Source organism: Neodiprion virginianus, chromosome 2 (assembly GCF_021901495.1).
Source record: "Neodiprion virginianus isolate iyNeoVirg1 chromosome 2, iyNeoVirg1.1, whole genome shotgun sequence".
NCBI classification, from domain to species: domain Eukaryota; kingdom Metazoa; phylum Arthropoda; class Insecta; order Hymenoptera; family Diprionidae; genus Neodiprion; species Neodiprion virginianus.
The window spans coordinates 40,096,354-40,117,509 of NC_060878.1; the positions used below are offsets into that span (position 1 = coordinate 40,096,354).

General features: G+C 49.3%; 1 protein-coding gene across 2 annotated transcripts in view; it reads left to right on the forward strand.

Moving 5' to 3' along the window:
• The window catches only part of LOC124297487 (zinc finger protein Xfin-like), a 38,761-nt gene that overhangs the window by 13,374 nt on the left and 4,231 nt on the right, over positions 1–21,156 (forward strand). The window contains exons 2-7 of one of the 2 annotated variants that reach the window (XM_046748582.1): positions 4,937–6,033; positions 6,106–6,405; positions 6,482–6,805; positions 7,281–7,855; positions 8,052–8,708; positions 19,691–19,888. In XM_046748582.1, coding sequence (XP_046604538.1) covers positions 5,008–6,033; positions 6,106–6,405; positions 6,482–6,805; positions 7,281–7,855; positions 8,052–8,708; positions 19,691–19,888 — 3,080 coding nt within the window. In that variant the 5' untranslated portion in view covers positions 4,937–5,007. The remainder of the gene's footprint in view (positions 1–4,936; positions 6,034–6,105; positions 6,406–6,481; positions 6,806–7,280; positions 7,856–8,051; positions 8,709–19,690; positions 19,889–21,156) is intronic. The other variant, XM_046748584.1, reaches the window with a different exon arrangement.

Below are 21,156 nucleotides of genomic sequence, written 5' to 3' on the forward strand. Positions count from 1 at the left end.
TCCTAGCTTTTTTTTTATTTTCAAATAAAGGTTAGAAATTAATCCGCCTATGTCATCCGCAATATCGCGTATTGGATCGGGTATTTCTAATTTCTAAAATTGAACAATGAATGTCAAGTCCGAAATGTCGATCCTAACGAACCGCGACATTCAAGTGCCGAGAAAATCACGTCCAAGAGACGGGGTTGCTTTTGAAAGGAAAAAAGGACGAACGGCACCCTGCAGACGAAGACATCGGGACGTGTGCGACAGAGCCGTCCGGAGTTGAGCGGTGTAAGTGAGCGGCTAGACGACGACGACGACGACGAGTAGCTGGCATCTCGGGGATCGTCGAAGTTGTTCGGTTGTGTATCGCTAGGGGATGACGAGGCTGGGGGTGTTGGTGCGGAGTGCACAGCGTCGGTGAGAGAGCCTTTGGTCGGTAGTCCTGCACGGTATCGATCCCGCGTCTGCGGCAGATTGACACGTGTCATGGCCGCCCGCTCAGAGGGAGTCGGTCGGGAGGACATTAAGGTGCGTAATAGCCGGCAGGCCCAGCGCGCACAGCCGAGCGCGGCATCGATTAGACAGAAGCTCACCCACCCCCTCTTCTACCCTCTCATCGCCCCTCACACCGCCGGATGCAACTCCGGCCGAGAGAGCGAAGGGGTGCGGGGTGAGAATACGTGCGCCACCTACACCCTCACCCTTGCCCCGATAAGGGTGGAGGTGTACATTGGTCAGGGGGGAAATGAGAAGTGCCTGCATGTCCTCCTCGACCTGGCACACGCCGCCGGTCTAACGTCGTTAGAAACATTAACCGGAGCGGCTCGATATTCCGAGGATCTTACTTCGACTTCTTCCTCTTTCCGTTCCGCCGCCTGCCGAGCTGCACCTCGCGTTTATCGCATGTGACAATTCACGCAAGCGTCGTTGCGTCAAGGAGAGTAAAGTGTAAAAGGCTACTCGTGTTGATGTATATCCATTGGGTATCGTTCCTCATTAAAGGTATATCTTTATATCTTTGTCTCGGTATTCGATGAAACTCCCGCATACCATGTATGATGTCACCGTTCTTCGCCTCGCAAGTCGATCTTTATCATCGAACACTCGCGACGTGATAATGACCGCGGGTTAATTGAACGCTGCCGTTGAGCTATATTTTTGCAATTTGTTGCCTGAGGTCAAGGATCTCTGGTGTTACTCTGGTTCCTCGAGGTGGTGCCGGTCCTCGGTGGAAGTAGTTGGGCACTTGTCTCGTGTGCTTCGATTAATTCGTGGCATTCTTTGCCTACATGTGTACTGTAATAGGCTGCGAATGAATGAAACTGAATATTTTTCTAAAACTTGTGATTCCGGTTATTCAGACGACTACGGAAATTTTTTATTTCACCGGAGTTAGTTGATTCGATTCCCCTTCAAATTGCACGAAGCGATCGTACACGTAGAAAAAGAACTCCAGATGTCAGGTTGTCCCATTTGAAATGAAGAACCAATACGAAGGTATTTTTACAGAACGTTCATGATGCGGTTTCAAAGTTGAATTAGTGTCAGAACTGAGAAATTCGTTAAAAACGAGGTTTCTTTCTTCGATATCTATTAGGTAGGGATGGATTTCTAGGCTCACTACTCTCGGTCAGAAAATAGAAGAAGAAGTTGTGTCTACTCTTTCTGTTGAACTGTGTGTTAGACCGGGAACTTTGAACACTGATATAATCGAGAGCTGGAGACAGGGTGTAAGGGGTGAAAGGTTGCTGACTGCCGGAGGCTCCTTCGTAGCGTCAGGCGTTTGGTAAAAATTCGAGAGAGAAAGATGGAAGGTGAGCAAGAGAGAGAGAGAGAGAGAGAGTTAAGAGGGTGAATTTATTTCCAGTTTTTCTCCGCTATCACGAAACTCCCGGCCAGTGTGCTCGTTCCTCTTGAACGGATGTAAGTAGCGCTAGTCTGACGCATGTTTGCAGATTCGATCTACATCGCACTCCGGAGACGTTGTGCTTATGCGATTGTGAGCTTTTTATTTAGCGTATTTCGTGAGTCGAGCCGCATGCTTGCAAAAAACAAATTCTTGTGCAACTTCAATGTCCATAGAATCGCTGAGGCTGACAGACAAGGAAAATGTCGTGTTATTGTTTCTGGTTCGATCATTTGTCCCTTAACCAGTTAAAGATCGGATTCTTCGATCCGCTATTTTCTTATCAACGCGGTATATCTTTCTTTCGAATTGACAGCGTGACGGAGACATTCAAAGACGGCTGGGTGGGGCTTAAGAATGATAGATACCGAGCAATCCACGGATTACCTACCAAGCAACGCTACTACGTTGCTGCAGCTGCAGACGTAAATTGAATAGCAAAAAAAGGGAGCGACGGTTGTAATACCAATGCGTGGCATACGGACGGAGCTATAAGGCGGATGGTTTATTAATCGGTTAATCGAGTCGCGAGGCTCGAGATAGAGGCGCTATAATTCAACGAAATAACGAAAATACATAATTCAAGGCGTCAAATTACAGGCGTAATGTGCAGGGAGACGGACCGGCGCTGCAGCGATACGATGATGAAACACGTTTGAGGAAAAACAGTTACGCCGATAATTCATTCAGATTTATACATCTATCACGATGCGGGTTACGAAACGGACGGTCCGCCGCACGCTGCTCCGCAGACGGTGGAAAGTGGCTTCTGGCTTTCGGTGCATCGCAGGCTCGAGAAGTGCCGACGTCGATCCCCCGAGGCGTTGGTAACCGCGGAAGAACCCCCGGCGTCGGATTAACGGTGACGGTAATTATTATTAAAGAGGGACGCTCCTCGATCATTCGATTTGTCCTGGGAGACGAAATGCCCGCCGGCCTGCAGCCGCCGCCTGTATAATCTGCCGACGTTCGCTCCTCGCGCAAGACGGCCTGGATTCAAGAACTCGTCCTCAAGAACTTGGACGGAAATAGTAATTAGTTTGCCGGGAGGTTTGACAGAGCCAAAGTGATGGATACCTCGACTCTCCTCCTGGGGGAGCTCGCCTGGTCAGCAACGTTCCCGGATTCTCCGTCTCGGTCTGTCTCCTTCTCTCTCTCTCTCTCTCTTTTTCTCTCACTCCTTCATTCTCTCCGTACAACGGACAGCATCGTACAGGGCTGAGTTTTTACGAGCCGGCCAATAACGAAGGATTAGTCGCCGCTCGTCATCGCTCAAACGGACGAAAGTCCTTTATGTTTTCTACGCCTTTTCTGCACCGGCTTCCTCGTTCTCCTCGGCTCACTGAGCGCTGATACCGTGTCACATACGGTAAATCGGCATCGCGCGTTCCTCCATCGACGCGTCCGTTCCGTTCCAACGGGGCAACCGCCCTTCCCGCGAACCAGCCAATTAACAGGGTTATTTATTTTTTCGTTAACCACCCGTAAATCGTCGACCAGCCGCCGGCTCTGTCGGTGTCACAATTCCCGAACGGGCGTTCGTCCAGCCACCCCTGACGAAGTTCCGGTTAGATTGTTCGATCATCGTGCGAAGAACAGAGCGGAATAGGAAGATCGGACGAACGGTCGAAGCTCTTGAATCCCGCTCGCGTGCCAAGAATCCTGTTAAACCAGCTCGGGGGAGGAAATTGAGTCATTTTTGGTCTCGCGGCTACGTCGCCTTAGACTTCGCGGGGTGTTCGCGTCTGGAAGCCGAAGTGGAAGGCAAACGAGCAGAGACGCACGGACGTGCCGCAGACGGACACCCCGGCCGAGTGTCGTTGTCCGAATAACGGCCACGGCATCGACCGTTCTTCCTGCCCTCGGTCTGCGCCCTCTACCCATTTTCCTCCTGATCTCCTCGCGCTCTTCGCCCCTTTGCCGAGCAGTCGAGCATCAAGTTGCCTCGCTTCGATCCCACGACCAGAAATTGGCAGGAGCAAAACATTCGTTTTTTCCGGTTCACCTGACGATCACAACGCGCGACCAATGAAACTCCGCCACTGTCTATGTACTCTATATAATTTACGAAAAATTGTCAGAGAGGGGGATGGGTGCCTGCTGCAAGTATAAATTTGGTAATCTGTTGGCAAAAAGCTTCAGCGCGAAGATTAAACTCCGGTATGACGGCGAATGCATCATGGAATTATTTAACACCGGGATGAATATATGTATAAACAAAGCACGGGTAAATTCACCGAGTTATTTGCGCATCGACGAAACTAGCTGTGCTGCAGCGGGAGAGCGGAATTGGCCCGGACCCAAGCGACTAGCTTTTGCGTGTTGAGAGTCCTATCGTTTCATTCTCGTAATTAAATGCTGCCCGGGTTTCTCCCCCCGCGGAATCAACAAAGTGGATTATATTTCTGGGATCCAGCCCGCGACCCTGTCCTTCTCGGTCGTATCTAGACCGACCGTCATTTTTCAGTAGATGTAACACGAGTGCGATTTTATTGCTCGCCCACGTGTCCGCGGACTGCAGGTAGATGTCCCATTGCCGCTATTAAGCCGACCTGCGATCTTGACGCGTTCGCTGAATCACCGCGTGCTCATAAACGTTCCGGGAGTTAGTTAGAACTGCATTTCGGGAGCCGCATATTTTCCCGATACGGTCTTCGAGTGTGCGTGGATACCCTGAGAGCACGTAACACCGAGGATCTTCCTGCCCCCGACGACGGCGGCCGGGATTCCGCCGAAAGTTCTTATCGCGGTTAATATCGGCGAGTATATGGGGACCCACTTTATTTTTACGCCGATGTAAACGTCTCAAAGGAACCGAGCTATCGTATCGAAAACCTCGTAAAGAGTTTCTTCGTAATTAGCAAACGTCTGTCCGCTTTCATAACGCGGTGTATCGTAAACGCGTCGTTAAAAAAATTTTCGTACCGCACAGTCCGACACTCCAAAACTCTCTTATACCGTTACTTTCGTTATAATTGTGTGCGACGCTTGTTTGCTCCGATCCTCGGTGTAATTTCAACCGTCAAATTTTTGCCCCGTCTCCAGATCGGCCGTGAGTCACGCTACCACTCTGGATCTTGAACGTAGCTCAACCAAACGAAATCTGACACGGAATCATGGAGAACTACGAGGACGAAGATGACGTGCACTTTTGCATCAAGTGTCACGCGACTATCAACGGACTGGAGAACTACGTTCAGCACCGTCGAGCCGGGTGCTGTCGCCTTCCGGTGAAACAAGGTGGCGTCCAAGGGACGACGAGTACTTCGAAGACCGTTTCATACCCGGAGATCCCAAATGCCGACGCGTTTTTCAATTCGCTTGAGCTCCGGAGCAGCGCGAAGAAGCCCCAAAGACGTATTTCTAGGACGAGGCTTAACGCTGGCAAGAAGAACGAAGGCCACGCTGAGGCGAGGATAAAGAAACCTCGTAGGTCTCAGACGGAGTCCGAAGAAGTGAATTCGAAAGCTCTCGTCCCCGGAAAGCTGAACATCCTCCCCGTCGACGCAGAGCTCGACAACCCCACCGACCATCTGAGCATTCCCTCGCTAGTCGGCTTCCCCGACATCGTGACGTCGTCTACAGGAAAATCCGTTGCGACAACCTCGTCGAGCAAGAACTGCACGACAGCAGGATCGATGATGAAGATCACGGTACTTAATTACGGCGACAAGCAGGAGATTCCGCAAGAAACTTCGTTCGAAACCTTCATGGCTGACGACTCCGTCGCTAAGTCCGGTACATCTAAGCAGCGCGAAGTTTGGCTCGGAGACACTGTCCTCGTCGATATGGGAACTGGTGCTGAAACCAAGGACACAGCGCACTCTTCTCTCTCCCAGTACGAGGTGTACGACTACGTAGACGAGGTTGATTCCGAAGACGAGTGCTCCCCGGACGAAGACGTGGTCGAGGAGGAATCGTGCTCCGAAACCGACGACGCTGACGACCCGGAGTATCCACCGCAAGGCCACACTGGAGGGAAGTGGCGACCCGGACTTCCGGCCGTTGCTCAGATGGAAACCGAGCTCGCGGAGGAAGAAGTCGAACTTGATCCGGAAGACGACAATCCGGAACAACCGCCGCCATCTTACACTGGTGGAAAATGGGAGCCGACAAGCCAGCAGGAAATTGCTCATGGACAGGTATAACGCGGAATGCGACGAAGCTGTAGTGTTGGAAGGAATGAGAAGTAGTCTGTCTTTTGTCCGTTGCAGAAGGCGGGCGATGACGGGATCAAGGATGAGAAGGAGCCTGGAAACCAACCCCCGCCAGACCATACCAGAGGAAAATGGGTTCCTGGTGCCCGGAGTGACCGGAACAGCGGCTTCTATTGCAGTCCCTGTGCTCGAACCCTCGCCTCCAAAGTAGTCTACGAACGGCACCTGCTCTCTGAGCTTCATGCGAAACGCAGTATCACTGAACTCGATGGGGAACTTCGTCTTCCCGCGGGAGTCGAATCCGCTCCTGTGAAGGGGACTCGTTCAATGCGGGGAAGGCGGGTGGTAGCCAGCTGGGTAAGTCGCGTTAGAAAAAAATCATTTAATTTTGTTTCCAGCTCTGAAGGGTATTCTTCTCTTGAATTTACTGCAGAAGGTGCAGGATAACGAGGATAATAGCGCATCGGATAGCCAGAAACAGTCGAGGAACAGAAAACGAGAGGTCATATGGTGCGAAATGTGCAAAACTTGGGTTCAGCGGCCTCAGATGGGAAAGCATCTTCTCTCTCATTACCACTGCCGTATCTCCGGAGTTGTTCCTCGCAGTCCCAGAGCGCGCACCTTTCTTCTAGACAACATGGCCAATATTGTACGTCAGTCCCCGTTCCAGTGTGCCGGATGCCGCTTCTATTGCAACACTGAAGAAACTTTCCTACGTCACTGGCGCTCTAAATATCACACTGATGCACATCGAGAGGTGAGATTTCCAGGTTTTATTGTCATGCATTGGCATGATGTTAGGCTAGCTATAACGTGAACCTTTTTAAACAAATACATTCATCGAAATCTGCTTCAGTCTTTTGACAACGGTTGGCTTCTTGTACATGCCCAGCATTCTTTGAAAGGATGCGTTTTTCAACTCCTTCGAATATCAAACCAGATTCAATTTTATCGCCTGTAGGTTAAAAATTTAAACATCTTCACAGGTTATTTTCTTTCATTCTTTTAATATATAATCAGTCATTACACTTGTATATGTACATGTGATGTCAGCTCACGCGATTGGGGTACCATATCAATTGGCAAAGAATTCAGAAAACTTATAGGTGCAGGCAAATCAAATAATTCACCTGGCCTGTTACGTTATTCCAATGAATCTTAGTCGCTACGTTATAGCCAACGAAAACGACATAGAAGTACTTTTAGCTGTTTCTCTCTTTTCCACCTCGAAGATATCGAGTAGCTTCAGGTGCACAGCGTGCGATGTTTGGTGTGAAGATAACGATGAGATGGAAGTGCACGTGATGAGTTTGAGTCACCGACAAGTCGTTTCAATGATGGACGGTTCAGTGCCAGTAGTGATAACGCGACAGCGTCGTTTGCCGTGTGACACATGTGGCCAGCACTTTAGATACAACCTACAGCTAAAGCAGCATGTAGCGGAGACGGGGCACGCGGCGGAAACCGCATCGGATGAATACCAAACGCGACTTCGATGTCAGCAGTGCAACCAGATCTTCCGCTCGCAAATAGCTCTGCAGCGACACCAACTGTCCAATCATGTGTTTAAATCCTCGGTAAAAATCGAACCGTACTTCTGCTCGTTGTGCGCCTTGACGTTCTCATCCACCGATGAAGCCATTCGACACCGCAAATCTTCCCGCCACAAAGACCGCGTCGAAGCCAAAAAGTACGCACAGACGGGTGTTCAGCGAAAAAAGAACTGTCTGCACTGCGACGCCTCTCTACCCAGCATTGCCAAACTCAAAGAACACCTTCTATCCACACACATCGAGCTGTGTCCAAGGTGAGTGGGCCTTCGAATTTGAACAATGGGTCAACAGTCCAAGAACTCAAAGAAACGGGATGGATACTGAATTCAGGATCAGCATATTTTTTCATACTTACGGATGCTTTTAGCTCAGTGGGCTGATGACAAGAAGGGTGTAATCAAATTTTCATCGAATAAAACACTTTGCTAATATTTCTGCATGGTCTTTCAGGTGTCCCAGGTGTGGAATGTCCTTCCCAACGCCCCAAGGTCTTGCGCTGCACTCTCGTCAGCGAAAGTGTAAGTTCGGGTCGGCCCAAGCGTCGGGAAATGACAAGAGAGAGAGGAGCAGTTCCAGGAGTGCAGGGAATGACGAGAAAGTGGTTGAAAACGCTGGTAGTGCCGAGAACTGTCAGGGTGCTAACACAGCCGGGAATGTCGAAATGGTGGTTGCAGAAGCTGCCGGTACCAAGTACTCCCAGAATGCCAAGGAAACTAAGGTGCTTGAAGAAGCTACCAACGTCAAAGACTGGCAGTGCGGCAAGTGCGGCTACACGACAAAATCTGCGGCTGAGTACATTTACCACGAATCTCTGCACGTCGAGAAAAAGACCGGTCTCGAGACCGCTGATATGGTCCAGGAGACGCATCAATGCACCATCTGCCCGAAGTCCTTCAAGAAGAAAAACAACCTCATCGCACACCTTCGCTGCCATACCGGTGAGAAACGTTTCTTGTGCCCTAGCTGCAACCAGCCCTTCGTGACTCGCGCCAAACTCAACCAACACCGTGCCGCCAACTGTTCACCCTGCTCCGAATCTCAGATAAACGATGGCGAACGACAGAGGAACTACGTTTGCACCGTATGCCAGAGTGCTTTCCATACTCGGTAAGTGCCACTCGTTAAAGTTCGATTTGCTCGATGACGATAACAGGTCGTGGAGTCTTGCGATGAGAATCGACTGTTTTCTGGTCAGTTTGGTACCGTTATTATTAGGCGGGTTTTGCAGTTTGGCAGTGGACATAAAGCGGAGAGTTATTGCCAACCGTCCGTTCGTAAAACAAGGCGAAGTAGCGAGCCGCGTGCAGCGTGGTAGGTACGTAAAATTTAACCGCAACGGCCCGGCCTGGCCGGTAGCAATGTTCGTCCTCTAGCTTATAAATAAGCGAACGAGTATTTAGGAAAAAATACAGGACAATAAACGCGGGTGCAAAACTGTCCCGGCGAAGCGAACGTATAGCAGTAAAAGTGTCCTCGCTGCATAACTATAAAATAAAGGACCGTGTCCGCCCGCCCGCGGACACCCCCGACGCTGCCACGCGCCCGACCATATTAACATCTCGGGCGACGCCGGCGTCGGCGTTGGTCCGCTCTAAGCCCACCGGTCATTCTAGTATTTAACGAGGCTGTATTACCGCGGTGGAAAGTACCAACACTCCTGATCGTCGCGTCCCTCCTCCCAAAATAATCCCTCCCCGCAGCCCCGCGCCCTCTCGCTCCTCTCGGTTCCTCTTCACCACCACCACCCACACCTCGTAACACAATACGAGTGTAACGTAGTCGGCTGAGCCGCCGGAAGGCCCGGCAGGCAGTGCGCTAAGTGTCGAGGCGTGGGCGAACCGAGCTCTATAAAGCAACTCTGTTAACACCTTGGTAAGGCCGCGTGCGAGGCCAACCTTTCCGCCGTGCAGCCACCGTTCCAACCAACGAGACGAAGACGTTTTGTACCTTTCACCTATTCCTTCGCTTCGTACGAAAGAGGGGGTGGGCTGAGAAAGCGATTAGGATGCTTGTTCGAAACACCTGTCCCAGCCCTTGTACACGCGACAATCAAGCGCGGGTCAAACTATTTTTACCAACCACCCACCGTAACAACTACTATCAAGGTACCTTGAACTCATCCTTGCATCAATCGCCAACCGAGAGTTCCCGACGATTTTTACAATTGTTACGACTATCCGCGGTGTTGGAAGGTTTGCGAACAATACCGTTTTCGAAACGGCAAATAGCTGTTTGTTGAAAGACGATTTTTATAGTGATGATTTCTCATGGCTTTACGTGAGGCATTCTTCTGTCTGCAAGGCGAAATATTTTTTGCGATACTGCGATTGTCTCGAGAACAGGTGTGATGCTATCTTCATTATTCAATTTCATTGTCAGATGCAGGTCGTTAGTACTCTCTAATACCGTTGAATTGAAAGTCGACACAAAGACACATCGGCGCACAAGTTCTCGTGTATCATCGGTACAGATAGTATCGAGCATTTTTGTTCCTCCTTGGATTTGCACCCGGAACATAATATATAGTCCAGAATTTATATCACCGCTGGATTTCTCCAGCAATGCAGGTCTTTCTCCTTCCCGCGAACATCTTGAACGATTAGCCATGCAATGCTTCTCTTTCGTGCACCATCTAGGTACTGCGGGCTCTCAGGCAGCGACTATACATTCCCATTATCAGTACCTGAAGCGAGGGTCCGAGCCCGCTAGGCATTGCGCTGATCTTCGGACTAGATACTCTCTGTAATTAGTTTCCTAGAAAACCCTCCAACCAATTGACGAATAAGGATCTCTCCAGCATCTGGGCTGCTGTTCTGCACGCGGTAATCCAGTTCATCTCAACCAGATTTTATTCGTGGATATTCTCTTATCCCATTATTTGCTTGAAATAACAAACTTTTTATCCAAGTATCCGAACGAAATGAAGAGATAAATTTTTATGAATTTTAGTTATAAATAAACTGGTAAGAAACTAAAAATATCGAAACGGAGTCTGGTCATTTCAGTCGGTTTTACATATGCGGTTAAAATTAATGTCAATCAAATTTTTAGAAGACTCCGACAATGAGAAATCACGAATTTTGAATTCTCACTGGATTTATTCCGATCGTCGCTTCCGAGGCTAAGAATTTTCAAAAAAATCGGACAAGCAATTATTTCTCATTAGTAGAAACAAAATCGCATATTCGTTACACCCTCTTCTGCACGAAGTGTAAAAAACGCGCGTGACCACAATGCGATAAAAATACCGCGAAATTGTACGATATCAATCGTCGTGGGACCTGCTGAATTGAAAGATATTCGTCCGAAGTATCTTTCAACGGTAGAGGAAGGTGTGCGTCAGGCGAGGTGGCGCGCAAATGTCTCGTCACGGGCCCAGGCAGGGAGCTGAAAGGACGTTGCGCGAGGCGTCCGGGGTCCGCGGAGGAGGCCATTCGTTACCCGGACCCGTAGTCGCAGGAGCGAAGCCGAGGGGCCTTATGCCGCTCGGCGGCGTGTTCGCATCGCGTCGCATCGCATCGCATCGCGCAGCGCAGCGCAACGCGCTCGCGATCCTGTAGCGGAAAGAACGAAGGTAATTACGGGACAGGCAGAAGGCAGCTCCCGATCCTGATCCCATTTCCAAGAATACGCTCGCAGGCACGATGTATGCGCATATTCAAGATGGTATGTTACATACGCGCGCCGTTGACCGTACGTTTCGCAAGTGCCTACGCGCGTTCTCGGCCGCCTATATTTACATATATGGTCCTCACCGGGCGCGCGCGTATCTTTTATCTCGGGCTGCGGTAATGGCGTCCGCCCCCCTCGCCTCCCCCCCTCCCCGACCGCCCCCGCATCCGTCCGTGCGCCCTTAAATACCTCGGGCCCAGGTGTGTGCGTGCGTGCGCCCGCGATCTGCATGGGTTCGAGACAATGCAAACCCCCTCTTTCCCCACCGCTGCGCTTTCCCATCTCCTCCGCATCGCGCGCCCTTCGCCCTGGGCCCGCCGGTCCTCCTCCGTTGTCCTCCGTCGAGTCCGCGGGGGTGCGGGTGACGGGATGGATGTCCTCTCCCCCCGTCCTCTCCCTCCGGCGGGTCCTGCCTGCCTGCCTGCAGGACCGCGAAGGCACGCGGATAGACGGTGTGCAGCGCGTCCTTCTCCCGCGATGCGACGCGTTGCGCGCCTGCGATGCATATGCACACACCGGGAAAACCCGTCTTCGTGTATGCGCGTTATACCGCATGCGGGTATAAACGCGGCAGACAGTTTAGTGGTGACCGCCCCGCTCGCGAAGTCCAGTTGTCCGGTGAAATATTGCGATTCATAAAATAAAACAGGCTTGCGGTCGAGGCCGCGGAGACAGAGTCAGAGCCACGGAGTTGGCGGCGGTCGCCGACCATTCTGAACGTCCTGCAGGCCCCCGGTCACCTCCGCCCCCCCCCCCCCCTCTTCCTTCCCGGTTTCTGCCCCCCGCTGAAGCGCCGCCAAACCGCAGCCATCGCGACGCGTCGCTGCCGCTTCTGCTTCTGCTCTTGCTTCTGTCGCTGCATCTCTCTCTCTCTCTCTCTCTCTCTCCCTGTATACATACTTTCGCCCTTATAGTTTTATAGGGGTCACTCGTACACTCTGACCCCTTCTTCAACGCCCTCATGCTTTTCTATGAGTATAATAAACACTTATCGCGTGAAGCGTCGATGTTACGCCTGCTGAGGGTGGAAGCGAGAGTCGAGATATGACAACGGTGTATTCTCTGATTCAGAAATTGATTTCGTGCACCTTTTGGCGGGTATGGATGCTGATGCAAGCCGTGTCACGTAAATAATTTCACTATTTTTTTTTTCCAATTTTAGGTGCCGTATTATCTAACAATTAGATGATGTCGACAAGTAGGGTAATGATTGTAATGAATATTACATTAGTAAAGTCTTTAAGAACGGAACAAAAAAAACATAAGCCACTGAACTCCCAATTCCATTATCCTTTTATTTCATTTCAAGGTTCATAGCGGGATTTTTCTTTTTTTAGGATTCAGAAGCTGCAACTCTGAAATCTACAGAAAGCTGTTTGAAAAAGATCAGATCAATTTTTTTAAATCGCATCGTAACACAGCACAGTTATCGTACATAAAAAGATTCGCGAAGTGACTCGGTCTACAATAATTGAGGTTCGCAATTCCCGTACTCATTCTCTATTAAAAACAATTGTATTGGTCAAGATTTCCATCAGTTGATACGAAAAGATTTCGCATTTACTTGAGTAACCTACGTCGACAACGGAATTTCAAAAGTTGAAAACATGAATAGTCCAAAAAAAAAAAAAAAAAAAACTACCTATTCGACCCTGATGAATAATAAACAAACGTGACGCAATTCTCCCTTCGCCTGATGCGCTCCACAGCACATGTAACATATAAAATCAGGGTCAAAACACGCGCAGCGTTGTAAAGGAAACAAAGGAATGCGAAGTGCAAAAACCGCGCTATCCTTATTTCACACCTACCCTAAAAAAGCACCGCGAAGAGAATCCCTGCAGGACGGATGTTCCCACAAACCTTAGCGCGCGCGGTTTGTCCCGGTTAAAGGAGGAAGGGGGGTTGATGGGACGGGGGTGCGGACCGAGTCGTTATGAGCGGCAGGAAGGCGAGATCTTTTCCCTTCCTCGTTGAAATTAGCTCGCGACATGTTTATTGTAAATGAATCCCCACTTCGGGGCCTCGGAAGAGGCGCGAAACCAGCGAGAAGCGGCGGCGGTGGGGGGCAAAGGGGGGTTAGTTTCGCGTTTGCGAGGGTCCCGATTTATGCGACCGTTACCGAGCCCTCCAGCGCAATTAAGCTTGCGTTATAATATTGTTGTTTATTCGACACCCGCCCCCGCCCTCCAACCACCCCGTCGACGTACCCCTAATCTTCCTGACGCTGTCGCCCCCTCCTTTCATCTTGCGCAAACCGGAAAGGGGGATGCTTGCACTCGAGTATCCTCCCTCCCTTCTCTTACCGCGGGTAAAATCGTGCACCTAGACCAGCCCGAAGGTAGGTATTTGTCCGGGCAAATACGCGATGGGACGAGGGGGTAAGGGGGGCGAGTTTGATTGGCTCGATTAATTCGGACGCGCACACGCGTGCGCCTCGTGTGTCGGTGTGTGTGTGGGGGTGTACACGCATTCTCGCCTAGTCACGTATCTCGGTTAATGAAACTGCCTTACGCTGAGTCTGCAACGTGCCGAAGCAGCTGTATTCCCCCCATCCGCAGGCAAACAGAACTCGGAATTTTCCCCGAGATCCTTCTTTTTGAAAACGGACCGGTGGGCCGATACGAGACTCTGTGTCGCAGGGGGGGAAGTCGGGGTCCATCTCGCGTTACGGGCCTACGTATATGTGCACACGTCTCGCGTGACACGAAAACGTGTTTGTAAGGACGTTACGTCGCTGCGTGGGTGGATTATACCCTACGCGTATACGTATCTACGCTGTCCGTAGGCGCCGGGCAAACGGGTAATACGCATCCGCGACACGCCACGCCGCGCCACGCTTACCGGCCCCCTAGGGGAAGATGTAATCTACGCCCCCTAACCTAATCGTTGTCAGCCCGTGTGTATACCGCGGCTCCGACTGCCGCCCGGCCAATTAGGCACTCCTGCGATTTCGTACTTGCAAACCCGTGCACACTCATGCGTGCGATACAAATCTATATGTGTACCCGGATCCGGAAAACTCCTCGGCTCGAGGCGCTGGGACGTGATGGTATAACCTCGCGCTTTTCACTCGCGGTTAAAAATACCTACCTGTCCTCTTGTTCGGGTGATATACCTCGATCTCACGGGATGAATTCTTATGTGCAGGAATTCCAAAGCCTTTACATTTTTCTTGTTCTTTTTTTTTTCATCTACCGTGGTCGGCCTTTTTATCCATCCTCGGGCGGTTCATCTATGGCTTATAGATTTAAATCTGTATTCGAATTGCCGGGAATTTCGAATCTTCGATTTCTCCACTATCACGATCGGTCGATACAACGCGACAACGCCTGAAAACTAATTTCTTCAACGTATTTGAGGTTAATTAATGTAGAAGTGAGAATTCCTCGACGTTACTACGAGTGTAAGGTCTACTGCGTGAAATTTTGATAGTTTTAGTTGACGTTCCATTGAGCTCTCAGGTTGACGAAAAAAGGACTTTCTTTATGAACTCAATCTGTCTTTCAGTGCCTAGTTATACTAAATCACGAATGACAAAAAAGCATACGAGTATAAAAAATTCAAGAATTCATTACTTTTAATATCTTAGAACAATCTGTTTCCATGGGAGTCTTCTTGTCGAGTCCTCTCACACATGGTGCCCGACCAAAGTTGAGTATCGCAGATAGCGCAAGTACGAACTCTGTACGTATAATAAAGGTGCATCCACGTACGTGACACGCAGACCATGAAACAAACGCGTTTTTATTCGAGCCGCGAAACGAGCGTCCATGTCGACGTCCACGTCCGCCATGGTTAACGACACTTGGAATAACTCGTTTAATTATTTATCAGACCACGTGCTCACAGCGTAAAAAGTATCGCGAGTCCGAGGTTGTAAAAGATTTCCTCAACTTTCACACCGCGAGCTGTTCCGTTTTACCGCAACGCTTCGACGCCGCCTCCTGCTGCACAAACGTTGCAACGTAAGATTCACTGTAAATTATATTGCAATAGATGTGCCTGTAAGAAACATTGGTTATTGTATCTCCGGTAACCCGGCGTCAAACCGTTTAGCTGAGTTACCGGCCATACTTCATTTCGTGAATTCCGTTTTGCCAATCGAGAAATAATTTCATACTAGAAAATTTTCCCGTGTAGGACGAATGAAATCCAGGGAGATTTCAGAACTCTAAGGTTCCACTGAAGTTCTCCTGTCTGTGTTTTCTGTTTCTACGATGTAAATGAGCAATAGAAACTTAACAATTTACAATTACGTTTGAAAATTTGGTAACGTATACGTTACGGTGGTCCACTAAAGAGAAATTTGTTTTTTCAGTGACGTTTGTGATGAAAACGAGAATCTTTTGCAAATTTAAGCTCGATCGCATAAGATTTGGAGGTCCCGCTTTCGAATTTTCGTTTTTACATTGAAATAACACGTAAAAAATGCATACCTTCACTCACTGTCGATTTCGCGTGAACATACAGACGAAAATGATGAATATCAAGAGACATTTTTTGTAGGAAACATTATCTTATAAAAAAAAAAAACAGTTAGTTTCCCTGAATTTAATATAATTATTTTAGATTTTTCAGTTTTTTCAATTTTAAGTCACAATGATTCTCAAAATATGCAAAATGGAATAAAATATCCGGAGACCTAATTTGTAACAAACATTGATGCCTATAAAAAAGATCTCTCTTGATATCATTTATCATCGTGAGTTAAAGGTACAACAGTCTTATGAAAAATTGGCGTTGAATGAAAAAAAAACTTTTTTGTGAACTACTCTAGTACAATTGTCAATTCGGTGCAGAATGCAGGTAGAACAAACGCCGCATCGCATCAGTGAGACCAATTCGCTTTGGGACTATACCTAGCGCACACTTCACGGAATGCAATATACATATCCAGGTTGATTCGGGTAGAATTTGATAGGGCTATTACTGGCGCAGGGATATAAAGGCGTGTAGGGATACCTCGTAGAGATGCAGGTGCAGAGTGAGACGAACGGACGAAGGAACGAGCGGACGGAGGTGGGATTGAGTTATGACAGCGGTTGCTCCGGGGGGCCGGCGAGGCGGTTCTGTGTTCCTCTTCTTCTTCTTCTTCTTCTTCTTCTTCTTGGTCACCTCCTTCCATGGCCCAACTACAACCGACCGTCCGATATTCTTCATTCCCTCTCGGCTCTACGCGGTCCCTCGATATCCCTGGACTCGGCGCGTCTTCGACGCTGAAGGAGTCCAGGAGGAGGCCATGCATCATTCCGGCTCGGCCAGCCCCCGAATCCGGCCCATCCAGACCGACTCACCGTCGCTCATAGCCGCCGCAGCCGCCGCCACTCCTCGAGATATTCCTCGCCACCCACTCGCCCGTATAAATCCGATTACATCCTCACGACCTAGGCCTTGCCTAGCCTCGCCTAGCCCGACCTAGCCCAAACCCATCCGAGTTGGCGGCTAGTATTCTCTAGGTATGCGCGTAACGAAACCGGATCCGCGTTTCGTGCGTCGTTTGATATCCTGCGTCCAAGGCTTGTGTCGCTTCTTCGGATTCTGTAACGGGAATGACGAAGGTGGATGGAAATTCCGCGGATGTCGGTGCACCCGGTACATCCCGCTGATATAATAATCGGCTAAAATAAACACGGCGCAAGGGCGAGACGCTGCGGCTCGAGGGCGTGGATCCCGCGTTTACGACTTGGCGCCGAGGGCCGAGGGTCGTAAACGAAGCCTGCGAAAAGTTTCGCGTCATCTGGATGCCGAGCGAGGTCAGCCGCGCTGCGGTTTCCGTATTTAACGCGGCAATCAGCTCGGCCCGAAATCCTCTCGAAGAAAGGCGACCGCCGCCGCCGCTCCAGGAAACGGAAATCCTCTTATTTGCTTATTGCCGCTTTTAATTAGGCACCTAAGCGGTGATTTGGGAATTCACGTCCTAAAGTCATCTCGTTTAATTCGCAAAAAAAAGAACACTGCTTTCTTGCATCGAATCAGGAAACGTGAACGGAAAATGACACATCGGTTGTTGTTTTCCTTTTTTATTTCAACACCGACACACTTCAGCCAGGACCGGCGATGATCGTGGGTGGCTGAATTTGTTTTCCCCTGAAATCGATCCGTAATGACCGTACAAAAGATCGGCCATTTGACAAACAGCCTCGATCCCGATTCCGTTCTCTTTACGTGATCTCTGACCCCGGCCCATGGTCGAGGAGGCTGATCGGTCAGTCCCGCTTTCCGCCGGCGTCCATCGCCGTTGGTTTTGAGCCAGCGGTGAAGACTCTCAGAGAGGTTCGTCCGAGGCTTTTCTGATTAATGCGATCATTCCGCCGACCCGGAATCGACGCAATACCGATCGGATGCAGCGCAGGAAGGATAGGAGCTCAGTTTTTCAAGCCGCAGCGTGCGAAGTCAGCCGGAGGTGAAGCCGGGCATGAAGAACCGTCCTGCGAGCGACCGGTCATAAATACCTCAGCTCGCTCAACCAATTAAAACAAATCATTTTAATGCTCAACCTTTTTAATTAATGCCCAACGCTCCCCCCAGCCAACCAACAACGGTGCCGCCCGGGCTTCGACGCTCTGACATTCCCATCGACCGGATCTCGCCCCTCGGGTACGAATGAGTCCCTTTCTTTGGTACCGATCCGCTGAGCGACGCTGCCGTTGGTACGAATATTTTTCCCCATTGCGAACGGCCGATTTACGGATGAGAGCGATAAGAAAGACCAATTTTCCGGCGTACGATGACCTGGCGACGTTTGACGAAACGCGATTCATTTCTTTCTCTCTTTCTCTTTTTATATGTGGACAAGTTTGCCAATCGAGGACATACGGCGCAGGTTACTTTTGAATTATTATAGGAGGCCGACCTACGCCGTGATTAAATCATGGCTCTAGCCCGCGTTGGCTCAACTTTTATATTACGAACTATCGTGATAAATTGATTTGCCGAGCGTGGCGGGTTGTAATTTATTAACCCGGCTTTTGAATAACCTGCCAGATCGCAACTGTAAACTATAATTGTGTATGTGTTTATCTTTTATTTCGAGTCGACAGAATTCACTGTGTTATAATCGATTCGACGTACTTTCTATCGCGTTTTCCGTTAGACTGAGTCGATCAAAAATCAAATCTCGACGTCGTCGACTTTCTCCAATTTTTCCCATCCATCGACATTTGTCACCGATATCTTGATTCTTGAATTCGTATCTAAAAAATAAATCATTCCATCCGAATCAGCTTCACGATAACATCGCACTTCTGTTTAGAAAGTTATTCTCTATTACTCAAGTAGGTAAATAAACTGTTGCAAAAGTAGAAAATTGCCGACAAGTTTGTTCACGCGTGTAACCCATTTAACGCTGACAGTGTAAATAATATTATCCCAAGTTTTACGAGAAGTGCATTGCAGCGTGCCAGACATAAAACTCTTATATTAATATTGGTTCGATAAACCGTACAGCAATAAGAAAATCCGCTTCAACGTATAAGAATTTCTAGGATCGAAAGCCGTGAGTATGCCCACTTCAATTACCATTCCACATCACGCGTCTACGCCAGCATTTCAGATTCGTTTAAAACTTTTCAAGATTAATTAATGACACTTACGTAAAAATATTGGCACTCGAATGCCAGGCGCCCTCTCTAATCAGGCGACTTAAAATCAGGCAAGAGGAGGAAGAAAGGAACAAGTTTCTACAAATGTCAAGACACGATGATGGCCACTCGTTCGGTGTAGAGCATAAGCATCGGCAGCAACATCAGCAGACCGCGGTCACCGGTGTTATTGACGAACATACAATAATTAACGACTGGATTATACGTTTGAATATTACGTACGGCGTGCATATTTTATGTGTTGACAGTTCAAAGGTAAATTATTGAGAGTGGGCACATCCGGTTGCCCAACATGCCCGGTGACTTAACGGCGTCTTGTCACGCCTGCGACATTCCGGTATAACCGAAGAACCGCCGCCGACGACGTACGTCCATCCTCGATACCTGCCTGCCACGGACATGTGTATACGTATATACCCATATATACACACACATATATATATATATATACATATACATATATTGCTTAGAATACAGGTATAATTTCACCCGAACGCGTTTTGTCATAAAATAAATATTAACGCTGACGCTTCGCCGTCCGTTTTTGGCCTTTTCACTCCGCCCGTCGCGTCCGTAATACCTCAACCCCCTTTCCCCTTCACTCTTTCCCGTAATTACCCATACTTACCGACGACCGACTCGATCTCGGTACCTTTCCACTCGGCGTTGGCACCTGCGCTCACTTTTTACTATCAAAAGATCAAAGGCTCTGCACGATCATGTACCTGTCTCGTACCTCATTCCGATCCTCATACGGCTAGTCCGAAGCTATATCGCTTGTTGAACAACGATTTCGCCACTTCCGTTTTTCAGACACGTACTGCAGCGGCACATGCTTCGTCATACCGGCAAGAAGATTCTCTGCGGGCTTCCCGGGTGTCCCACCGCCCTCAGGACCCCGAGGGAGCTGAAGATTCATCGCGAACGCATTCACGACATCTTGGAGCTGGATGGTCCGTATCAGTGCCCCGAGTGCTCGTTCAGAACTATATCGCCGACGCGGCTACGCAGGTGAGATTAAATCATATCGTTTCTTTTCTATAACCAGATGTTACTCCGCGCATTTCGATGCTCACAAGTGAGACGATCGTCTTCGCCCGAGTCTCCTTCTGCCGCGCCGGAGGCTTTGGAGACTTTAAAGACTGTTCGTAAACTTCACCGCGTCCGTTATTTACGTGTGTCATTTCCTCGTATAAACTCGCCATTAGCCGCGCACTGGCCGTTAAGTGATTGATCGCTTCACGGAAGTACGGAATTAATTAATCCGGCGTATTTGTAGGTCGGTTTATCCCCGTATTCATCCTTCCACCTTTCGTTCTCCTCCGTCTAAATACCCCTTCACCGTGACTCGATCGCGCTTGTCACGCGTCCATGCACGTGATTTATTATTCAACATGCCTCCGGAGTCACCTTTTGACAAGTCCAACCCTCACCTCGTGCCTCCGTTGGCCCATTTTTTGCTTACCAAGGATCGACGGAAACGTGAAACACGCTGCGATGACGATAATCGCCATTCTTCGACTAGCTGAAGGCTGAACCTCGTCGGAAAAACCAAAGAAATGAGGAAAAAAGTGGATGAGGATGAGATCGATTGGATCCGATGGGGTTTCCGTTAGCTCGCTGCTCACTTCCGGCGCTGTTCCGAAACTGGATTAAACGTTCGAGTCGGCAGATTCGGATTTTAGCCGCATGTATACACACGTCGAGGCAACCGAGGCAATTAGTTTTAGGCTGAGGTCCACCTCGCGCACCTGGTCCTCACCAATTAGTTCACCCTTAGTCCAATTGGCGATTTCAAGCTCGATCGGAAATTTCCGAGTGCCTTGTACCCACCGCCGCTGAAAATCGTAATTGAAAGATGTGGGAAAAAATCATTATACGCGCCGAACTGTTCGAATATATCGTCAAGTGTTCCCTCCGCTTTTTTCTCGTTCAAGGAGACTCTAATTAACGAGGTTTGCTGAGATCCGAGGAATCTTCAGCGAGTGGAGCGAATCGCGTCCTGCGGCGGTGGTCCTGCAGGAGTATAAGTGTCACCCCGGTAGCCCGCGCGATAATTCATCGTGAATTGAGCACTTGGTACGTGAGCCGGACACCGCTGAACAGAGTCGCGCTGTGTGGCAGAGTAAATCACGGACCATTTTAATTAAACGTGTCACGCATTTCGAACCTGATATACACCTCCTATATTCGTACAGGCGTGCGATGCGTGCCGAGTTGGTCGGTATCCAAGCGCGTTGCGTTCCCATATGTATATACATATATATATATATATATAT